This window comes from Camelus bactrianus, chromosome 6 (genome assembly GCF_048773025.1).
Source record: "Camelus bactrianus isolate YW-2024 breed Bactrian camel chromosome 6, ASM4877302v1, whole genome shotgun sequence".
Taxonomy (NCBI): domain Eukaryota; kingdom Metazoa; phylum Chordata; class Mammalia; order Artiodactyla; family Camelidae; genus Camelus; species Camelus bactrianus.
In genome coordinates this window covers 55,111,558-55,135,907 of record NC_133544.1, presented here as the reverse complement: position 1 = coordinate 55,135,907, position 24,350 = coordinate 55,111,558, and the positions used below count along the sequence as shown (strand labels likewise).

Here is a 24,350-nt window from a genome sequence, read left to right as displayed (position 1 = left end):
AGAAGAGATACAAAAGCATCACTATGGCACGGTGAAAAGTTGGAGAAGCATTCTGGAAACTGACATGCAAATAAGCACTCCAAGTACTCCACTTTGTTCTAAAAATTCCCATCACTGGGACCTGCAAAAACACCAATCAGAAGAGGGGCAGTGATGGGAAGGGCCTTGGTGGTTTTGCAGCCAGAGTCTTCCCCTTTGAGGGACTATTTCTGTACCGTGTCCCAGTCTGAGTTAGCACAGGTAAAACTCAACATGTACCACAAATGACCGAGAAGCCAACAGGATGAGATATAACAGATCTGAATTCTACAACAGTACACATGCATTCAAGTGGCATCTTCCATGAATGATCCAAGCTGCCCCAAAAAACCATAAGATGCAAACATGCTTCACAGCCTGGGTTCCTGAGAGAAGCCAAGTATTTTCAAACAGGACAAAGCCCACTGTCTCCACAAAGCCAGCTCCCGCACGCTGAGCAGACACACAACTTTGTGTGACAGGACGCTCAAGTTCAAGACAAGGGTCTTAAGACAAAATCCCTGCCTTAATCACTGTTTTCTAAATCACCACTGCCTCTGATAACCTAGATGTCACGCTCCCACCAATAGATCCCAGGGTTTATTCCATACAGTGCTCAATAGAGTCAGATATCACTGAGGAAGGTGGAACTGCTGACTGGTTAATGGCTGCGCAGCCTGCAGGATGTCTCTGGTTTAATGTGATGAACACCAGACCCTGAGAAAGCTGGTCCATTCTTACAGGGGTGCAGGTGCAGGCCACGTGCAGAAGGAGGCATGAGGTGGGGAGGGTTGCATGAATGCTCTGAAAGCTGGGCTCTTTATTAGGAAATGAATGGATTCTTTCTAATTTTTTTTCAAAACTCTGCTTCTATTTATACCATGTGTCCCACTCATCTCACCAATAGGAGGCCAACTCTCTATGTCATGTGAGGTCCCTTAACATCATTGCCATCTTCCTCTCCCAGTTATCCCAGAGCCAAATCTTCTTGAAAATTATCAACCCTCCTTCTCCTTCATTGGAGGCAGGAAAATCGAGTTACATGCTCAAAGCTCTAAGTTCTATTAACTGGATTTATCATCTACTATCTGCCAAGGAAGATGATTTCAATTTAGTATCAGTTTCATTAACTTAAAAGGAAGTTGTCATCTCATGTAATATGAAGCACAAAAGAAGGACACCCCTAAGATTTGTTACTTCAGTGGCCCAACAAGATCATCAAAAGCTAGGTTCTTTCCACTTTTCTGCTCTTGCCTCCTCAGCCTATGAGTCTGGTCCTCAGCCTTGCTTCTCACTTACATTTGTAGCAGCAGCCACATCCTCACAGCAATGTCCAGGTGCAGAGAAGGAGTCTTTGCGATTGTTCAGTCTCTTTTCAAGTTGATACCAAACTGCCCCCAAGAGCCAGACTGGGCAGACATCCCCTAACTTCTCATGGTGGAAGTGCATCTCTACCAATACGGTCATCCTCGGAGGCATTCTTGACACTTCTTTCTCTACCATCGCATATTCAGTCTGTCAGCACAGCCGGTCAGTTGTCCCTTCAGTAGGTCCTGAATCAGACCGATCTGACCATCTTCTCCACCACCACCTCCTCCTGGACTGTGACCACAGCCTCCTCAGTGGTGCTCTCGCCTTCATCCTTTCCCTGCAATCTCAGCACAAGAGCGTGATCATGCCTCAACTCTACTAAAAACTCCCATGTGGCTTTTGCCATCATACTCAGAGTGAAATCCCAAGTTCAAGGCTGTACCCCTAACATGCCCACACCACCCATCTCCATCTCTCTGCCTTTATCCCTCACTCTCCTTCCCAAACTCCGCTGTCACTACACAGCCTCCTTGCTATTCCATAAACACACGGTGCACGGTCCCACCCTGGACTTTTGTACAGGCTGTTTATTCTTCCTAGAACGCTCTTCTGCCACATAGCCAAATGGTCACTGCTGTCCTTCATTCAGGTGTGTAATCAGATACCACCTTCCCAGTGAGACCTTTCCTGGCCACACTATTTAAAATTACAACCTTCTTTCTCTACATTCCCTGTGTTCATCCCCTGTCTTATCTCTCTCCATAATATTTCCTACAATCTGGAATACTATCTAGTTTATTATTCATCTTGTCTTTTTTTTTTAACCACCTAATGGAATGTAAGCTTTACTGGGGAGGGTTTTTTTTTTCTTTTTTTTCCCCACTACAATAACTTCAGAACCTAGAATAGTGACTGGAACCAGTAGAAACTCATTAAATATTTGTTGAATGAATAAATTCTGAAACCAGTTGCAGGCAACGAGTCACAGTGACTTTAACCAATCATAATTCATGCCTGGGGCTGAGCTTACTTTCCCTGAATAAAGCAGATGGGCAGAGGGAGATGGGTACATGGGGGAGAAAATGCCTGGGTCAGGGAGATAGGATATTTTTAAGGAAAAAAAAAACAGGAAGAATTTGGGTAAGGAGTCAACAGTACCAACGACATATGCTTTGATTTATTTCCCTTTTTAAAAAACAAGCGAGAGAATTATCAAATTTAATCCTGAGTCAGGAAAAATACCTTGTCATTGATTGTTTTTCCCCCACATTTTAACATCTCTGACTTTGGGGTGCCTCTTATAATCAGTGCTAGCTCATGATTCTATAACTGGCATCGTGTTTTAGTGCCTCACAAAAGGATGGAGCATCTTAAAATGGATGTCGACTTAGAGTCAGTGAAATCCCATGCTATCCCTTGAAACATCATATGCTTCCAAAGTATGAAGCAATACTAAGGAAGGAAGAATGTTACCATCACTGCCCATAGATATATAAGCCGGCTGCTATTAAACAAGCCAGTTTTGAAATCTCTCATGATCTCCAGCAAAACTGGACCTTCTCTTTGTCTCTTGCCTTCCTATTGGGAAGCTTTGATTTAAGATAATGTCTGAGCAGAGAAGCTTCGTTCAGCAGTGTCATTTGACCCAGATTGTATGTTTTTATAGCCTGAGCCAATTAGTTAAAGTGACTTTGACTATAATAGGGACCTGTGACATTCCTCAATATTATTGCATTAGTCACCCTGGAACAGTTTCTGGCTTGTGTTTGTCATCTGGCTCTGATTGTGGTATTTCTTCATCCTGATATTTATATGATGGGTTGCTGTCCTATAAAATAATGACCCTTGAGTCCTTGAAATTAAACCCTCTCTGATTTTCCTTATTTCAGTAAGTCCTTGGCACTCAGTAGAACAGTCTGAATCACCTTTGTTGTTCTGATTACTAATTAGGGATTTTTAATCAAGTGAAGGTTGGGCTGGGAGTCAGGAAACTTGGGTTGTGCTCCAGACTCTATTCCTGGGGAATGGGGTAAACTCGAGCAAATAGCTTACCCTCCTCTGCTCTCATGTTTATTGCTACTCATGGGGAGACTGTTCTAGGTCATCTAGTTCTCTCCGTCTGTGCTGGAAGGGGCTTGTGGTACCAGGACCAACGTATGTTTAACTTGGGCTACAATTCCAGCCTCCATCCTAAAGGCTGCACTGGAGGAGGGCAGGACCTCATTAAATGTACTAATTTATCTATGAAATAAAGTTAGATAAGCACTGACCATGAACTCCTTGAGGGCAAGACAATGTCTCATTGATCTTTGCAGCCCGTCTTTGAAAACGAGGACAGTTACCTATATAATTCATTTCTATATCCCACTGCCCCCACAGAGGGAAGCATCAAATGTGTATGTGTTGAATAAATAAGTAACTGAAATGTGACACTCCAGCTCTCCTTCCCCTCAGACTTGATGGAAACCATGGTTATCCATTCCTTCCATGCTTTGCTTCTCTGTTCTTCCTATCAGGTTTTTCTCCTTCAGGACTTCTACTTTGACATTTATTTCTTCTTTTTTTTTGGGGGGGGGGGATCATTGGTATCATGTCATTTTTCATAAGTCTAAGTCCTATTTTGTGTGATAAAATATATATGACATAAAACTTACCACTGGGGCTATTTCTAAGTGTACAGTGCAGTAGCATTAAGTAGGTTCACATCGTGCCACCATCATCACCAGAACTGTTTCATCAGCTGAAATGGAAACTCTGTACCCATTAAACAACAGCTCCCCATCTGCCGCCCCCCGCCGTGGGCCTCTGGTAACCACTGTTGCACTTCGTCTCTATGAATTTCCCTATCTTAGGGGCCTCATCCAAGTGGAATTCTACTCTCTTCTGCATTTGGCAGTTTTCACTTGCTCCTTCCCTTACTCTTCCTTTTTGTTTTCACTGTTCCTTACAGCTGCCCTCTCCCTGCACTGTCTCACTTTCTCCAACTTTCTCCGCAGCCTTTATTGCCACCTACTGCAGGACACTGCCTTAACATTTTCTTTCTTATATTCATACATAATTTTTAGATTTTTAATTCGTTCTTTCAAAATGGTGTTCTGCTGTATGTAAATGTGTTACAAAATGTTCAAGGGAAGAAATAACTCTTTAAAACTTTCGAAAGCCAGTTTCCGGAAAGGGATAGCTCATAAAATGACAGCCCTAGAAGGCCCTGGCTACAGACGAGGGGGGAGTTGTAGTTAGGAGGGATTTGCCAGAGAAACCTTCTCCTGTTTGAAAACCATTGTAGGATTTGCATAAACTTAGGGAATGTCAAATAACCTGAGCATTCTTTGGCATTTTTCTTCTGATCTTAGCACCACCCCCAAAATCACAAAGAGAGAAAAGCCAGTTTTCTTAGTGACAGGAGACAGAAAGGAGTCATAGGGTTCAGCTGCAAAGGCACGCTGATTCCTTCTCTCTGATGAGGTACAAGTTAGGCACTCTTAATTACTGATATTCAACACCAACTTTCCCCTGAAATCTGTACTTCCAGAGTAGGCTGAAGCAGACTATTTGGGGAACATTTTGGACAGTACAAGCACCAACCCTTTAAACACACAAACCTATTGCAGAGAGAAAGCTATTGTTACAGAATAATAAATGTACATTTCATAGAATCTGGAAAATTAAGTAAAAATTAAAATTACTCCAAATTCCTAGTATCCGTTTGCCCCCCTTCTCATGCACAAGGTCTCTCTGAAACATATGGCAGCTAAGAGGAAAGACAGTTAAAGATTTCTAGGTAAATTACAACTAATACATCTAGATTTAGTTAAAGCCATGATATATAAGCAATCATGGGGGTTTCAGAGTGCATGGTCATAGACAATGGATACTCCCTAAAATGGGAAAAATGAAAGTGCTTATCTCCAGGAGTGCTGTGACAACTAAATTACATGTGTATGTAAATCACCTGGCATTAATCCTAATTCCCGTACCTCCAACCTGGTACACACAAAATAAAATGGCTATTAAGAAAATCTAGCCACCACCCAGCATATGGATTTAAAATCATAATATTGCAAATTTGGGGATACCTGCATTTGTAATGGTTACGTTTATTTTTCAACCACTCCAAATATGCATTAATTCATGCTTCCTTCAGTTTTTTAGGCCTGGGGAAAGCACAGGTCATTGACACATGCAACTGAAAACCAGCAGCTGGTTTGCAAGCTCAAACCCATGATATAGTTATGAGACTGGCATTCCAATTCCTCCCAGTCTTTTTCCCCCTTTTTCCTCCATATTCCTAGGTTCCTGTTTTGCACATTTTACTTTTGCTTCATCTCTGTAATGCGTCCGTGTTTTCCTCATCCTCTTAGTCCTTTGTAACTTTTCAGCACCCTCTCTCTAGTTTCTCTCTTACTACCCTACATCTTTCTTCCTCCTCATTTTCATTCCCTGTTTAATTCTCTATGCCCCTCTTTCACATTTGCATTTTCTCCCGTTCACATTTATTCTGCAGCACTTTCTAGTAAAGCCAGTGACTGTAAAATTTTCTTACCGTCTCACAGTCAGGTTCATGATACCTATCCATTTCTGAAATTTATCAGCCTAGAAATCTTTTACCCAAAGTCATGTTAATGATAATAGCACAACCAGGAATGTTGGTGAATATATGAATTTTGAGAACAAAATAGTAACATGTCTATAGGTAGGTTTTTTTTTCCGATTTTAATCAGACTCACATTTGATATGATTATTTCAGCACCAGGTACCTCATCAGTACTCAACAAATGTCTGCTGCTCAAATTTAACTTACATTAATCAAGCTCTTCCTTTATATGGATTTATTTGATTCTCCTAGTGACCTCCTGATGTTGGGTAAGACATGTAATATCATGAGCCTTATAGGGATAAGGGAGTAGATGGAGGAGAGAGCGCATGATTAACTTTAGACTGTAGAGCTATTTAGTTGCTAAGCCAAACCTAGAACTCAAGCATCCTAATTCCAAGGCATATGTCCCACTGCCACGCCATGCTGCCACTCTCCGTGTTTGTGGCTGTCATCCTGCCCAAGGGTGCCACTGTTGTTAGTCCAGAACAGGACCCTCTGCTCTGGGACCCAGGGGACTGCTGAGCGTTACCGTCCTCACCTGCTCCTTGATCAACCAGTAATCCTAAAAATAGGTGCTAGAACCAACCTGCAGAGATATTAGCAATACCAACTACAACCATAAAAGCTAACATCCACTGAGTGCTCATCAAGTGCCAAGCAATATGGCTTACATGGGTTAGTTGATGTATTCCACTGCACGTGGCAATTTAAAGTGAACACAAGAGGGTTCTCTAAGCACTCTGCATATTACTGTACATCTCATCGAACATTACCAAAACTGTTTTACAGAGAAAACGTATCTACCCATATGAAGGGAAAAGAAAAAGAATCAAAGTACTAAGGAGATAAAAACGAAATCAAAGTAGAATCCATCAAAGGTCTCCAAGTCCTTTACTTTTCTGCACTGAGTCACCAGTCTATGCCATTTGCCTTGCTGATGGGCCTGTCCCAACCCAGCACTGAGCTAGTGACGTGGGGATGTAAATCTTTACACTTAAGATTGTCTCGGCTGCTTGTTCTCAGTGCTATAGGTCTTCTTGCTGTAGAGAGGCGTTACTTCTCAAGGTGGAGTTGGCCCTCAGTACCTGCGGGTCCTGCAGCCACGGTTTCACGCACCTGCGGGGGGAGCCCTCAGACACAGAGGGCAGACTGTACTGTGACATTTTATATAAGGGATTGAGAATCCGTGGGTTTTGGTGTTCCCAGTGGGTGGGGTGTCCTGGAACCAATCCCTCACGGATGCCAAGGGACGACTATAAAACCTCCCTATTAGACCGTCCTATATGTCTGTGTTAATTGTTGGGCCATTGTCAGCCGATCATAGCAGAATTAGGGAAAGTTAAAATGAGAGGAAAATAAAAGAAATCCCATGTCTGGAAAGAAGGAACACTAGTGCAGAAATCATATCAATTAAGGGATGGGGCGGAGGGGATCTCACTGCCAATATAAATCCCAAAGAAAATAAAACATTACAATAAAAATGATTATTATATTACTGATACGAAAAGAGAAAAGCTTGGTTCTGAGTTCACTGAAAAGTTTCCCTTCAGTTTTGAGTGATTCTTCTCTCGAGCCTCCCAGGAGTGCAAGCCTATAATTTTAATTATATCTTGGCATTCTCATAAAGCAAACAGGTAGTATTTATTACCTGGTAGGAAGAATACTTACGAATATGCTTCACAAACCCCAATCGCAGTGCTCTGCAATGGGCCTTTTCAAGGACAGAAGGGGCGAGCCGGGATGCACGTAGGAGAAAACTTGCTCATTAAGGGAAGGTTTGTTATCCAGGAACGTATAATTAAGGTGACGGTCCCAGCTTCTGTGACAGCCAACACTCGGATAGTTGTCTGATTGCTGTGCGGGTCAGGGATCAGCTCTTGCTACAAGATGTAGCCACATTAGTGTGTTAGTGAACAGGTTAGAAAGTAAATTACAGCTGCTGTTCTCAAGCACATTACTGTCGGTCTTCATTGTTTTGTTTTTACTGTACATCAGCAGGACTGTGGCTTCTGAAGACTTTGTGTGACAGGTTAGGCATTTTATCCTTTGAGTAAACAGTAATCATGGTGTGAAGAAAGTGGGGCACTGGAGAATTTGTCCTATTCTTTGAGAATTCCACTCTTCCTTTTTAGTTTGCTCCAAGGGCTCATTGGGGATACATATATTAAGCCCTTTAAATAGTTCATAATAAATCTTTGTCTCAGGCTGATTCTGACAGTTTTTTAAAGAGTCTTTTAAGAGAGACTCCTCAATCATTTGTTAATCCGTGGGGTGATCTTCAGACTTCGGAAAAAAATAACAGCCAGGGCTCTTGGGTAGTGAAAATACAATGTAGGAAAAAATATATAAATATGGAAAATCCCAAGAATATCATCTTACAGAGATTACTTACACGTTCTGCATGTATCTAAATGCTTTCTTTCTTCCCCAACGAGCCAAAAAGAGAAAGGAAAATTGTTGTTGAAATAGCAAGGATTTTTATTGATAATTTTATGTTTTTGGACTTAAAAACACGCATCTCCTAAAATGTTAGACTTCAAATTGTGTACGAGAATATTCTTTGTAAAATAAACTAATTCTCTTAGTAGAAAGATAATTTGGTCTTTGCCCTTGTTTCCCGTTTAGGGCTACGTCTGTCTTCCCCTAAGTGACTTACGTACACACTGCTGTTTCACCTGGTCGGGAAGAGGCATTCAACTTTGAGAGAAAGGATTGTAGATGTTGGTTATTAGTGTCAACAAAAAGACTTTGAAGGGTAAGAAATAGCCTTCGGAATAAAGATCTTTCTAGGCTGGCCTGACGTTTTTCAGTTTCCACTTTAGATATAAGCTAGTTTATCAAGTATATCAGATGTTTATAATTGAAGAATATAACATGTTTTAAAACCCCCAAGAATAATATACAGAACTTACCAGAAGAAAGTAAAGGCAATAGGATCTCCCACGTAGATAATTAATACTAGTAATCATCACTACATCTGTGAATTATTTGTGCAAGGAGTAGAAACTATGCTAAATCCTCTCTACAGAATAAAGGAGTGCTCAATCTCAAGTGTTTTATGTATAAATCATCTACTCTTTCAGGGAAACTTATTTGAATGTATCTGGTTTTGCTTGTAACTAAAGGGATTAAGGAGAAAACTAAAGGACGCAGGTTGTATCTCTGAGTAAGAGGGAGGCTAAGTGGCAGGAGAGGCTTATCCCCAGGCATGCGATCTGAGCCCTCGTGTCATTTCTAAAATGCAGCTTTGCAAGCTGTTAAAAAATGCTAAGAACTTTATTAATGGCATGCCAATGGAGTTTGTTAGGAATAAATGCAATAATAAAATGGAGAAATGGGCAAAAGACAGCCTACTGTTAGAGATGGATTCACTCTCACATCAGGTCAAATAATTGGAGCCCTAGAGCAAGGGCGGCCGTAAATACCTGGCGTCCCCGCAGTGGAGAGAATTAACCACAAAACAGTTACGACGAGTGCAGCGGGAGCGTGCAGCTACCGGGACACAAGGGACACGTGGTGCCCGATTTTAAAATAATCATTTGGCATTACAGAGAAGACACTTAGACCCAGACGCCACCTGATATGATGCTGAAGTGTTGATGTTAAAAATACCGAGTACATCCCTAGAGCTGAATGTGACATGGGGAAAGGGGACAGTAATTAATATCTACAAATCTGCTTTGCACCCAGTTTGAGGAAAGGCTGCTTCTACCCCATTTTTACCATCACCATTAGCAAAGGCCTTCATATTTTTAAATTGAAGGAAAGAGTGTAATTCTGCAGCAAAGCTAATTACAAACTATGTAAATAGAATCAGTAAAAAATGACTGCCTTTTTATCGCTACCACGTGGGAAGACTATGAAAATACACAGATGACCTAACACCAAGTTCAGATACGGAAATGACGCCTACACCGGTATTAGCTGACCAAGATCATAAGCATGGCGCCCTGTTTTCCTCGCAGCCAAGTGGGGCTACTTCTGCCAGGGGATTAGAAGACTTTGTCGAGGTACTGAGATGGACCAGTGGTCATTGAAACTTATTGGGATCAGAAGAGAAAGGAAATTTGCTTAATTAAAGATGTCAAAAATAGATTTTCATTCACAAAATAACAGATATAGATAATTATTGGGCTATCTCCCACTTCTGGCTCCTCTAAATTATTGCGAAGTATAAATAATGTTACTAAGAATATTCTCCAATAAATAAACCTCTGTTCTTTATCGATGGTGGATTTAACACAGGGCTTCTAACTGAAAACACTTTGAAAAATAACCACTTCAAGATGTGCTGGAAGACAGCCAGAAAAAAACCAACAAATTTTAGTTGCCTAGTCAAATTCTTCCCATAAGATTAATAATAATAATAATTAATAATAATAATAATAATAATAATTAGCAGAAGACACCGACTCAGGAGACGTTTGTGGAGAACCACCAACCCAGAACACACACATTCACACAGGAAAATAACAACTGGCCATCATGCTGGATGCCACATCTGAGGCAAATTTGAAAAAGTTCCTTCCTCACACCAACGGTCACTTGAATTTTCCATGACTGCTTGGTTCTCCAGCCCTCTCCCATGAGAAAGTTCCAGCCATTCACAAGTTTTTCTGCATCACACAGAAGTATCCCAGGCCAAGTCTTCCAAACTCCATTCTTCATTCCTGCCACCCACGTGACTCCCTCCCCTCAAACCCCTCCTCGGTGCCGCACAGAATCCTTGTTCTTCCATGAGCAGAGATGCCGGATTTAATAGATAAAAATACAGGATACGCAGTTAAAATTGAAAAGTATATGCAATATTTGGGTCATACTAAAAAACAAAACCAAAACAAAGCAGTCATTGTTTATCTAAGATTCAAATTTAACACAGTACCTGTATTTTTACCTGGGAACCCCAATCAGGAGTGAAGTCAGCTATCACCACCATCTTTTCCACAAGCCCCACTTCTGCCTCTTCACCTTTCTTCAGACCTTTCTCCCTTGGAGCCCACGACTCGAAACTCGCTCTTAACTGAGGCCACGATTCCTAAGCTTCTAATTCTCTCAGTGTAAAAGAACAGAGGTTACTCTCCGGTGCTCCCACTGCCACTTCTACACCATTTCCCCCAACATCATCACTTGAAAACTTTCTCTTAAAAAAAAAAGAAAAGCATTCTTTACCTGTTCTCAGAGCCACCGTCTGTCAGCACCCACGTCTCTCACCTACCTTTCTCTGGCGCGTCGGCACGTGCTCAGTGGCTTCAGTGCAGCCATCTGCACCCCGAGGCAAGAGATGCCAGCCTGAGTTTCCAGGATGGGTAACGATTCCACACACATTTCCTCCACCGCCAAAGCTCAGACTCATTTCTTGACTTGCCTTTAGCCACCCATTGGTACAGCCATCCCATGCTTCACTTGTAAAATGCCAAATATCTGTTTAAAAAAAAATTGAGAAACACTTCCTAAGGTATGAGAGCAACAAAAGAAATTACAAAGTGAAAAATGTTTAGACTTTTCTATCTATAATTTTAAAACATGTGTATCAATGAACATTATAAACAGAAGTAAAAGGCAGAAAAAATGGGGGAATATTTACAAGAAATATGTATCAAAGGTAGTGTTTTAATATGTACAAGTATCTCATTCAGATTGATAAGAAAAAGACTGGAACTCAGTTGGAAAACAGAAGACATCAATATATGAGTCACTGAAAAAATTCAAACAGCCAGTAAGTGTGTATTAGAACATTGTTCAACCTCATTAGAAATAAAAATGCAAATCAAACACATGGGAAGTTTTCACATGTTGCTTTTCAGGTTTTCTTGTCTGTATCTTCTGCTAACTTATGTTTTATCAAATAAGATGGCAAGTAATATCAACATCATCCAACAATATTGATAAACATGTAAACTGACATAGCACAACTTTTCTGAAAAACATTTGTATGTATTAGCTTTAAAAAAAAAAAGCTTATATACTTTGACCCAGTAATACTATTTCTAGAAATCCACCCTAAGAAGTGATAAGAAAGTTGAAGGAAGATTAATTTCAAATTAATCACTGTGCAATGGAACATTACACAGCCAGGAAAAATAATGTGTTTGAAAGTGATGTACTGATGTGAACACATGCAGATATTATCACTTCTTATTTTGAAGCCTGCCTTGCAACCAAGGCCACTAAAGCCCCAACATCCTTTCATTCCCCAATAGCGTCTAATAAAAGCAATTATCACATAGTGAGCTATGCCTTTTTTAACATTAAAAAATGTGGGCATACACAGGTCTGATTCCAATTTTGAAATAAATACATAATGAAATAGCAAATAAGGCTAAAACCTGTTAGTGTTAATAGTGACTGAAGGTGGGTGGTAAGGTTACTGGGGATTTGTTTCCTTATTTATACTTTTGCCTATTTTCCACATTTTCTATGAACATAGAAGAAAATCGAGATTAAAAACAGGAATTTGTTTAGAAGCGGTAAATAGCATTCTCACAAATCATTCTCTGAACAAAGCCCCCCTACTGGCTGCCTCACTCATGTCACCTCCTCCCCCAACCCTAGCCTATCATTCTTTCCTCTTCCCCAGGCCAACACTCTCAATTTTCACGTGTCTGTCTCTTTACCCTTTGGAATTCCTCACCCTGTTGACTTTCATTCCCATTGTGTAGGCAGCTCCCGTCCCTGGGGAAAGCTGAGCATTGCCTGGAAAACCCACAAAGCCATTACAGGGTATCCTAGAAAACCAGTGCTCTTAAATTTAAGCCACACAACTTGTAACCAGTGTGTAATCTTATTACTGAATTCCCATTGATCCTACTTGCTTTGCCCACATGGGCTGCTCCAGAGCTTTTTCCACTCTCAGAATCCTCTCCTTCTCCCACTTCCATTAACTCAGCCTGACCTTTATTGAGATTAAGTTGCTCAACACCAGTCCCAGCTCACTCCCCTCTCTGCCCCGCCCCTCTCCCATTTTTTCTCTCACATCCTCCTTTATTTTCTCCCCCCTGCCCCTATTTCAGAAGCTCACCTCTCTTTCTCTGTTACTGATGAGATACCCCTTAGGATTTAAATTCTTCAATTAACATTTCTAATCTAGACAACTTGAAACTCAGTCCTCTTAATAAACATGCTCAGCTCTGTTTATTTTCATCACCAAACTTCACCAAAGAGAAGTATATCACTTATTTACTCAGCCTTTATCCTACTTTTCTACTGAAGATGCTCTCTCTGGAGACCCCCCAAAGTTGACAAGGCCAGCGGGTACACCTGGGAGACACGAGACGCTCTGGACAATTCTCAGTAACTAATCCCTGAGTTTCCTACATGGGAAATTATTCGTCTTTAGTATATCACTTATTTTAATTAGGGCCCAAAGTTCAAAGGGTACCATTTCTAAAATTTCTTTGTCACAAGTGCATGTCTACCCAAGTAACAGTTTTATGTAAAGCTTTTTACTGGTGTGGAGTCACGAAGTCACAGGGCAAATCATGAGCACAGAGGTGTGGCATCTGCACCCACACGTCCACATGACCAAAACGTGGCTCTCATCCCTCTCTAGCCCCTCACCCTACACAGCTCTTCTTTGTAGCATTCATCACACTGTTCTATATTTTCCCCTCCTCCCAAATATAAGCATTGTTATAAACAGTCTCCACTTATTATAGATACTCAATATGTATATTTAATGTAAATAACCTGAACAAAGACTAAGCAAGCTATAATGAAGCATCCGATCTGGGTTTACACGTGCTATTTAAAATAGTCCTCATCTTTTAGGGCTGTGTGCTGAGTAAGGACAAGGAGTTCGAGGCACAGGCAGAAGCTCAACCTGTAACCACCTAAGAGGTGCACCCGCCGTCCAGATACTTTGTGTAGCAATGGTTTGAATCACTGCCTGATTCTTCACCCAGCTCTGCACCACTGTTTCTCATCACATGGCATTGTTGTGGTTAGTCCCAGAGCTTGAAAGCAATGAAAAGGCAGAATGCGTATGTGTGCTTGCAAGTGTGCCTCTGGAACCAGACACCTCTCTGTAACTCCTTTGGAAAATATGGTATATTGACAGCATCTGTGCCTGAGATGGAGATCTGGCCAGGATGCTGAGAAAACAGACGTGGCGGTTCAGCTCAATACCAGCAACCAGTTACTGCCCCATGGACAGGCTGCACGGAAGAGTCGTGTATATAAAATAGTATATTAAAGTAAACTTACAAAAGCAAAGAGCAATCACTGCAACCATAATTTTGCCTTCCTCTTTGGGATTCTAATTTTAAAAGCATTAAAGAAGACAGCTGCTCATGCTGTGATACACGCTAAACAGCCTGAAGGATGGAAAAAAATATATTTGTAGCTCATAATAACTATTGACCTTTCTGATATACAGTGTTCTCTGTGTTAGCGATTCAGTTCTATCAACAGTGAAGATTGAACATGACTTTTTAATAGAAAACATGGGGTTTCGAGCTGCCTTCACAAAGGTGTTTATGTGTTGTTGTTTTGTTTTGTGCTACAGAGAGTAAGTCCCGAGGCCCTTTGTCTGACACCATGTTTGTCGTTTAAAAGAAAGAAAAGGAAAGAAAGAGAGGGAGGAAATAAAAGGAGGAAACAGAAAAGGAAAAAAAAAAAAGCCTCAACGTTATGGAGTATGTTTTATATGAGGAATTGGCTCGTAAGCACTTTATAGTCGTGATAAAAGCATTGCCACACTCGATCCCATACGCAATATGGGTAATGGAATCCAAGCGGCATCCCGGAGGGCACGCTGTATTTTTCTCTCCGAATAGATCCCTCAAGTGGCAACATTTATAGGGAGTCTCCAATAAGATTTAAAACACTCACTCGCAGTATTCAGACAGCATGTTCTTTGGAGCGCACAGCACAGCCTGCTGCAGAATGGGTCACACTGGATGTCATGGACTCTCCAAGGCTATCTTTACAATACCCAATTTTTCCCCTTGAACTTTCCTGTTGCTTAGTGGCTGTGTATAGAAAGACCCACTGGTAGCAGCTTGACTCTGACACTGTGTGTATTTCCCCAGAGTGGTATCATCCAAACACCAACTGTGGAGCAGCAGGCAGCAGCTGAACACTCTCCTCTCCCTCAGGGGACAGCCTCACTGAGTAGCAGCCCCTGCCAAGCGCAGGAAACCTGCACGGCAACCTTATGTGTTACGATTCTCCTCCGAGCCAGACAGACATTGCTGGGGACTTTGTGCTGACAGGTGGCATGGGTTGGCAGATTATTATTTTTTCCCTTTTTGGGGGCAGATTATTTTTAATGTTACTTTGAAAGTTTATTACATCATGATTGAACCACAATTATTTTCACAGCTATGCTCTAGAGTTTCAGTTAATGATTCACAAGTTTCTAAACAAAGCTGAAGACTCACAACTGAGTGGGAGCAGGAATTGGCCCTAATGAGACTTAAATAAATGTGCCTCTCTCATCATTCTCCCGAGCGAGCACTGAAGCTGACAGAGGCAGACTGCTAAGCCCGAGCGTAGAGGCTCGAACTGCGCTTGCCTGACATCCCAACGGAGGCACAACTCAGGTTCACAGAAAGTGGTGGGCACTGCCTCCCCACCGGTGGCCAAGGGTCTCAGTCTAGTCTCCTGAGGGCCATCACCCCCTCAAAGTTGCCCTGGCACAGGGTACTGGCCAGGCCAGTGGGATGAAAATGAACTCTCAAAAGACAGAGAACGAAGTATTCTTTAATCCTGGGCAAAACCAGGCCAATCCTCTTTTAACTACCAAATCCACTGGTCCATGACCCTCAAAATAACACTTAACAGAAAATGCTTCCTTAGAGATGAAGACAAGAGGAGGACGTCATGATTCCCTCTCCTCAAAAAAAAAAAAAAAAAGACTTCTTGGAACAAGATGTTTGGTGTAAGAGAATGAATGGGCAGGAGTAAAGAGAATAATTCTTACAAGAAAGCATCAGAATATGACTTTATTCAACGTACAAACTGAGTGCCCACTTGTGTAAAACATGATCCTAGGTGCTTGGGGGCATGGGGTGTGGGAGAAGAGCAGGGAATAGTTACAACAAAAGAGAAACAAGATGGTAAGGCTGCCTTTCGAGATACCAAGGTCTCACAGATGACTGTTGATAGCACCTTTTTTTGCAAATTGCACTTTAAAAAAAATCAGTTGAGCATTTACCTTTGAAAGCACAGACCCCCGCCCCTTATAGAAATCAGCACTGCAGGTAGTTTTCCTTACACATGTGAATCCACCATATATTGACACTGGGCAATGCATTCCTTCTCAAAATCACATGAGTTTTACCCACATACGTAGTTGTCATATATCAAAACAAGGCTATGATTTCTCCAAAAAGAGGTCCCACATGAGTGTTATAATAGTTCTCTTTGTATAGCAGATTACCCCTTATATTGACAGATTTAGAAAAGCAAAGGTATCTCACATAGTTTCTACAGGGCAGGCATCCAGTAGCAGCTTATCTGAGTAGTTCTAGCCCAGGAGGCTGCCATGGAGATATCAGTCAGAGCATCTCCATCCAAAGGCTCGCCTGGGGCCAGAGGGTCGACATCCAAGCTCACTCATGTGACTGTGAGTAGGAAGCCTCAGTTCCTCACTGCACTGGCCTCCCCATAGGGCTGCCCAGGTGTCCTCACAACACAGCAGCTGGCTTCCATCAGAGTGAAGGCCCAAAGGGAGCAACAAGGAAACCAGGCTACCTGTTATGACCACGTCACACACCAGCAGCTCTACCACGTGCTACTTAGTAGAAGTAAGTGACCAAACGCAGCCCACGCTCGAGGGGAGAGGAAGTGGGCTCCACCTTTTGGAAGGATGAATTTGTGGCATTTTAAAATCACCATAGTTGTCATCCCAGATAAACATAAAATCTGCTGGGACAATATCTGTGAGAAGAGATTCATTTTTACCATTGACCGACTACTGGGAAATTGAGTCGGAAATATCTTATTACATTAAAGTCAATGTTTAATGAATATTACTTATTGACTATATTAAATATATGTATGTATGTGTGTGTATATATATACTTTATATATATTATATATAAATCTTTGCTGTGGGTGCAAGGAACCATGCTGTGTGCTATAGGGGATTAAAGTTAGACTTGTCTCCACCCTGCTGCCCTAGCATAGGAGACAAAATAAGGATATAAATAAATGTAAGATCAGTATATTGGAAACATCAGGAACTTTGGAGTCGGACAAACAGGTCACATCTGTGTGCTCTGCCACTGACTATCTGGGAGACATGGACAACATACATTTTGAAATAATAATAAAGATTTGTTATTTTCATCAGTCAGTATGGGCTAAGTTATGCTACAGGAAAACACAATCCCCAAATTGCAACAAAGATTTGTTTCTGTAAGGGTGGGTTAAGGGTTCTGCCCCACGCTGTCCTCATTGCAAGACCAAGGCTGATGGAGCAGCCACCAGCTGAAATGCTGACAATCACCACAGCAGAGAGAAAGAGGAAGTAGCGCCGTATGACCAGCTCTTCTCAAAAATGCCACATGGAGGTGACACGTGACTTTTGTTCACAGTCCACTGGCTACAGGAAGCCACATAATCAAACCTAACTTCCAAGTGGCAGGAAAGTTTTTTAAGAAAAGTAGGGGGAGGGTATAGTATAGCTCAGTAGTAGAGTGTGTGCTTAGGATGCACGAGGTCCTGGGTTAAAGAAATAACTTGTCCAATACTTGACACATACTCATTCCAAAGTCCTAAAATACATCAGTAACTAACAGAGCTAACAGCATATGCCAATGAAACAGTTTGGCTTTGTCAAGATAACTGCAAAAGGAACCAGCCTCTCTTCCCTTGTCTTGTGAGGGTCATTTTAGTTATTAGCATTTTGCACAGAACTTGTGAAAAAGGAAAGATTCATGTAGACAATGAAATGAGAAAAGAGTATTTTTAACTCCATATCTTAACAACTTAGCTCACTCCACATCCCCTCAAAAAGGAAAAACACTTCATTCACACTTGAGGAGCAACAGTGTTTTCTCAAAACTTAATGTCTCTTTTCTCTCCCACTCCCACCAGGATTTGATGGCAGTTGTAGGGTTCTGACATTAGGACTGAATTGCAGACATTTGGAGTGTACTAAAAAGAAAGGCCCTCTTTATGCTTTGGTCTCATCCACTCTCAGGGACCCTGGAGAGGGCACCCAAGTGCTCAGAGTGCACCTGGCCCTCGGATCGGCCAGAGAGAACTAGACGGTTCGCTGCCACCTCGTCCTTCCCGACCCTCCCCACCGCCTCCTGCCGCTTCATAATAATAAGGAAGCAGCAACCCCAGTACCAGTTGGGACATCATAAACAGATGTGGAATAACACAGATGACTTCACACTATGGTGGCATTTGCTAACATAAAAATTATTACAACTTTTGCTATAAATTGTTCTGTAAATTTCACAAAATATGCAAAAACTGACATTTCAAGAGCTGAGATCACTTAGATTTAGAAAAAGTTGAGGCCCTTGAGATTCAGCAAAAGAGGGTATATTTCTTTATCTAGCTTTCAGTCATGTGGGTCTTGTTTTTGTTTTGTTTTTCAGTTCCTTGTTTGTAATTCATAGGTCAGAACTGGCCCTATCTGGGCTTTGACCGCTTAATCCAGTTTTACCCATCAATTTCTCCTGCATCTCAGACAGCAGATGTAAGTTCTCTGAATCCCAAATTTCCTATCAGATCATGCAGCAAGCCTGGCCTGCCTCAAAAAGTTGACAGAAGAGCATCTGACATCTAGAAAGCACTCTAAAAATGCTTCTTCGACATGGATTGGTCTTTACAGAGCACCAATCCTAAGGATACTTTTCTAACTACTTTGTCCTTTCTTCACATCTGCCCAGCACACACACACTCGTTCTCTGTCAGTGCTACCGTCATATCGCACGTCACAAAGGACATGTTCCCCTGGCTCTCTCCCAATAGGACCTTCATCACCATCCATGCTTCTCACCTGGGGCACTCAGAAAGGTTCTAAGGCTGCTGCTCTTGTCTGTCACATGCAGATAGTAGATCTCTTTACATGAGCAACACCATTGTCAGAGCTGGGATAACCAGAGCAAATCTACTAGCCCTTGAGGAAGCACGGCCAAGTATGCATGTGCCATGAATTTGTTACGTGTCCCTTTGAAAAGGCCAGCCTGGCAGGTTACTTCTGCCCTTCTCCTCAGAGCTAGAAAGCCATGTGGAGTGAAAGCAGAAATCATCACCAGAAATCAAACTCTTTTCTAAGTTGCCTTCTCTTCTTCTCCCTGAGTCCCCGCCCCATACCCCCACACTCCTGAAATAAAGTTTGAGGACTAGTTTAGGTTTCATTGTTTTTCTTTTTTATGGAAGTATAGTCAGTTTACAGTTTGTGCCAGTGCTGGTGTACAGCATGTTTCAGTCATGCATACACATACATATATTCCTTCTCAGATTCTTTTTCACGGTAGGTTACTACAAGATACTGAATATAGTTCCCTGTGCCCCACAGGATAAACTTGTCATCTATTTTATATATAGCAGTTAGTATCCACAGATCTCGAACTCCCAATTTATCCCTCCACCTCCCCCCTTTCCCCCTGGTAACCATAAGTTTGTTTTCTCTGTCTGTGTGTGTGTTTCTGACAGTTTAGATTTTAAACCTCAGCTTTAGTGGGGCAAAATCTGACTTCAGCATTCCTCTCACAACAGTTGTCCTGGGTTTAATTAACGCTGCCTCCATACATGCTGGAAATTTAACACAATGGCTCGGGGGTGTGTGTTGTATTCACTGCCCAGACAGAGCAGGACACAGTGCTCGGGCTCCACCGCTCATGTAAAGCTCATGTCTCCCTTTCTGTCACCCAGCAGGAAGCACCCATGCTGGGGTCTCTAAAGTGCACACTAATTATGTGTGCAGCTCCCCGTGCTGAAAACAGTAATAATTTCTAATGATGCCTGAATTACCTTTCTGCGGTTACGTGGTTCCTTCCTTACTGGGTTCAGGACATCCTGGACCCCAGCCCTAAAACATAGTTCCCTTTTCTGGGAGGTTTCATTTTTCCTCAGCTGTTGCAAACACAATCTTGCTGAGCAGAGCTGAATTTTTAAGACTGAGTTTGTGGCGTGGATTCTGATGGCTTCCCGTTAGTTCAAGTCTCTGAGGACCAGTGCCCATAAATGTGAAAGGGACACTAGCAGATTGGCGTACTTTTCCATTTCCACCAGGATGAAAAACTGCTATAAATTAAGTCTAACCTTAAATGTATAATCTGTCCTTGGGAGGAAGGAAAAAAAAAAGGGATATAGCATCTTCAAGCTCTCGGCATCCCTTACGAGAAAAAATTGGTTCTAAGGGTCTCTGATCTTGTGTTTTAGTAAAATAGAACTGCACGGCTGACTGACAGTTCTGATCTAAAGCATTTACGTTTAAGTTTTGATCTCTCTGCTTTTGATTAAAACTAATGAGCTCATTTAATTCAAAATGGGAATCTCTGATAAGAGAAATAAGGTTGATGTGATTGGATTAGAGGGGCAAATTAAACTCTTAGAGCAGAAGTTTGTGCTTATATAGTGTATTAAAAAGCTGTTGGCGTATTATGGCGTGTTAGATGATGAGAAAAATTTCATAGTAATTCATATTTAATCAGAAGAAATGAAAGTACTAAATATAACATGGCTCTGCTTTTCCCTCGAGTGATAAAAAGCTGTACATTTAAAATGACATCAGATCCGTGCTCTCTAAAACAAAAAAAAAAAAAAAAAAAAAAAATCTTAAGAGAGAGACATAAGAAAGGGACACTTGTCAGGGCTTCCATCACCCCAGAACAGAAACGCCATAAATATAGGAAAATACAGTCATAGTAAGACAAGAATGATACAAGATGCCCTAGACTACAAATAGCAAGGTTTCTGTTGTTATAGTAGTGCTCACTCTTCTTTTAACTGAGCATCAAATTTAATATCAAAAATAGATGTTTCTTTCCCTTAGAAATATATGGACTATGTTTCATAATTTAAAATTTAAAAGCCTATTTTTCTTTGTATTTTAATAGCTATTTTTGCACATACTTAATTCTTAAATCTCTTTATTACACATTTTTTTTTTTACCTTCACCCTGGAGAAAATTAGTGTTCACACAGGGCTGCTCAAAAGAAATTCTATTTTGTGGTTTGACATATATGTATTTTTTTACTGTAGAATAAGACCAACTTAAAAGTACCGCTTCAGAAGAATAAAATTAGAGTATCATTAGGCTTTAAAACCCCCAAATTAATTTCTTTTCGGGAAAAGACTTATATTTATAAAACACGTTAGAATATTATTTTTAGAGAAAATAGGCTGACGTTGCCTCCTGGCCTGTCGCATCAAGGTGTTTTTAGGTCAGCACGACTGCAGGCTACCATTTTAAGTTTCAGAAGTAAAAACATATTCTGTTCAGTCTAAATCCATTTAAAGAGAAAGATTAACTATCTTGCTTGAGAGAAGAAACTATGAGTTTCCCCCATCAGAAGCAAAGCAGTAAACACACAGTGTTTTCTGTTCTGATGAGGGCGGGGGAGAAGCAGCCACCTGTGACAGGACAGGAAGGTTGATGGTGAGAGGAGTTTTTGTTTCTGTCTGTATATCCCATCCCCAGCCTTCTATCTCAAGTCAGTTGGAAAGACTTCATGCCTCTTAGTCCCCACAATGAAGGAAACCAGCTCAGGAGGGTAAGGACACTCGCCAATGTCTACCCAACCTTGATGGTTTCCAGGTTCTCAGAACTCCCCAGTAGGCAAATGTTCCAATGAAGGGATTTGGGGGAGAATAAAGAGCCAGTCATCCTTACTCTCATCAGAAGCCTCTCTGCCTCAGTCTTGGCTGACCCCCTAAATCTCTGGGGCCCTTCCTTTTGTGACAGTTCTCTCCATGTGCACCGGCCAAGCCTCAGGAAGTGCTACAATAACTTACTTACTCTCAGACCCCACTTAGGGAGCTGCTGGACGTTAAAAGGCCCGAAAAGCTCTTGCTAGAAACTGGAATGGCGTCTCTTCAGAGACATTAATTTTGCTTTTTTCTTTTCTGCAAAGTAAACATTTTCTAAACGAGGTAAATTGATTACTACACTCTTAGCACCCATCAGTCATTTATTTTTAGTGATCTCAAGGGTTGCACCTGAGGAGTAGCTGTGAGGGGCTGTGTAGAGATCTAAATCATGTGTGTATGTATTTTTGTATTCTTCAGTGGAATCCACCAGCCCCAGTCTGCTAACCACTGACAACACCCTTGAGCGCTCCTTTTTCATCCGAATGAAATCTACTCTGACCAAACGCGGCGTGCACATCAAATCATCAGGATATAAGGTAAGCTGGACTCCAGCAGGGGAGAGACTTGTGTCTCAGGTCCATCCTAGGTCATTTGCAGTGAGTTTCCCAGCTGCTTTGGGTCCATATAATTAATACATGTGATCCCAAGCAGCCCGCGGGGTTCTTAGGTATCTTCCTGTCTCAAGGCAGGGGATTTATCACACCTCCCATGGTCACTTCAGACAGTGCTGGTGCACTAAATACCTCAGCATAGTGTCTTTTCTCAAAGCACCTGTTAATAATGCATCAAGTGCTTCAGTGCATGCTAGAAATTCACTTTGATGGAGAAGGTGCGCCAAATTCACATCCGTCCTGAAGATTCTAGAACTACTACTTAGAAGAATTCTATTTTTTCCCATTCCCCTTTCCAATGCCCCCTTTCTCTTTAGAGAACTGTCCATTTTAGTAACATCTTGCTCACCAAGTTTCATGGATGTAGGTAAGAAAATCAGGTTGGACGGCAGAAATGCTAATTTTGAAATTACAGTTAGTAAACATTCAGTCATACGTCTGCACATACAGAATACTCCACATACAGAAGACACAGTCTGCACAACAGCAAAGACCAAGTGCAGAGTCATAATCTACACTATTAGCACTCTAAGGTTAGGGATATAAAAGCTTTCTAGGGAAATTCCAACATTTCAGTTACTATAGCAACGTAAATTAAGACCTATGAAATTTATGAAATGCCTTTGGCAACCTGAATCTTATCAGTTTTACAGCACACTAACCAATCTCTCAAACAATATTTATTATTTGAGGGAGGACGAACAGAAATGACATGCACTGTCACTGTGGCCAGCATGACCTTCCCCCATTGGAGAGTCTAGAGCTTCTGGGAGCTCGGTTCGTGCGGGACAATGCCAGAGCCTTGTCAGGGATGCTAACGGCCATTCTCATCAGGCCTTAAAAACTTTACGTAAGGCATCAGGAGACTAGCAGCTGCAGGAAAGTCAGAATCAGGTATTTTCTTTGACATGAATTCTTCTGTAAAAAAGGAAGGAGATGGGAAAGGAGGTCCTTCCAAGAATGACCTTTAGCTGAGCTGTCCTACAGCCCAAAGGGCACTTGTGAAACACCATTAACCTTTAACAGGGTTCGAAGTGAGGGAGGGGCACCTGGGCAGCTCTGTGGGCGGGAGGTCTACCTGCAGAGGGATAGGTTGGCCTGTTACAAAGGGATGTGTCGGAGGACTAAAAACAGACTCTCCTTAGGACCGCTCTGTGTGTTCCTGCCTCGCTGAACAGGATACATTTACTAGTTGTTAACTGTGTAGTCTTAGCAAGTTTGGAATTCTACAAGCAGACTATAGGTGTAGTGATTATTGTCACTGCAATGCTAAAAAGACACATTCTTGGCATTCCAACATTTCTGTCTGTCCTTGTTTGTTCTTCGCCTTTCCTGGTTTCTCCTGGTTCGTAGCAGGCATATCCCCGGGAAAGAGGGGGAGAAGAAGTGAGGTATACTGAATAAGCAATATCTAGTATAATTCAGTACCATTAGATAACTTAATTTTTTGGAAACCAACAAAACAGCATCATTACTTTCATATAACAGGGATCATAAAGCTCTGCAGAATTTTAGATCTGCCCAAAAGTGGGATGTGTGGGCGCAAAGGTAATATGGAGAAATGCTCTGCGTTTCCATCTAGGTAAGAGAGCAAGTGGCTTGGGTTCTGTTTGTTCTGCCATTCGGGCAGCTCAGTCAAGCATGTTTGCTACGTGACCTGACGCTGGACAAGCTAATTTCTTAAATATTGATAGAACATTCATTATTTTGACTAATATTTATTGAGCTCCTAATATGGAGCCTGTTCGAGATCCTCAACCCAGCGTTGAACAAGAAAGAGTCCCTGCTAACTGCTAACTAATGGGGGAAACAGACAATAATAAGTAAATAAAGAAGGTGACTTCAGAGAGCGATGAAGGCTCACACAACAGTAGGTAACATTTACGAGCCTGGAATAGCTTGTGTGTGTTGGTCCTCATAACTGTCCAGGAGGAAAATATTTTCATTGTTTCCATTTTACGGATGAAGAAAGGCTAGAAAGATTAATTCACACATCTAAGGTCACACACAGAAGGGCCAGAACTGGGATTTG

At 41.6% G+C, this 24,350-nt stretch overlaps 1 protein-coding gene across 6 annotated transcripts in view; it reads left to right on the top strand.

Annotated features, from left to right (window-relative positions):
• The window catches only part of NPAS3 (neuronal PAS domain protein 3), a 794,663-nt gene that overhangs the window by 708,005 nt on the left and 62,308 nt on the right, over positions 1–24,350 (top strand). For all 6 annotated transcript variants that reach the window (XM_074365668.1, XM_074365666.1, XM_074365667.1 and 3 more), the window contains one exon: positions 22,125–22,243. In XM_074365668.1, the coding sequence (XP_074221769.1) occupies positions 22,125–22,243 (119 nt within the window). The remainder of the gene's footprint in view (positions 1–22,124; positions 22,244–24,350) is intronic.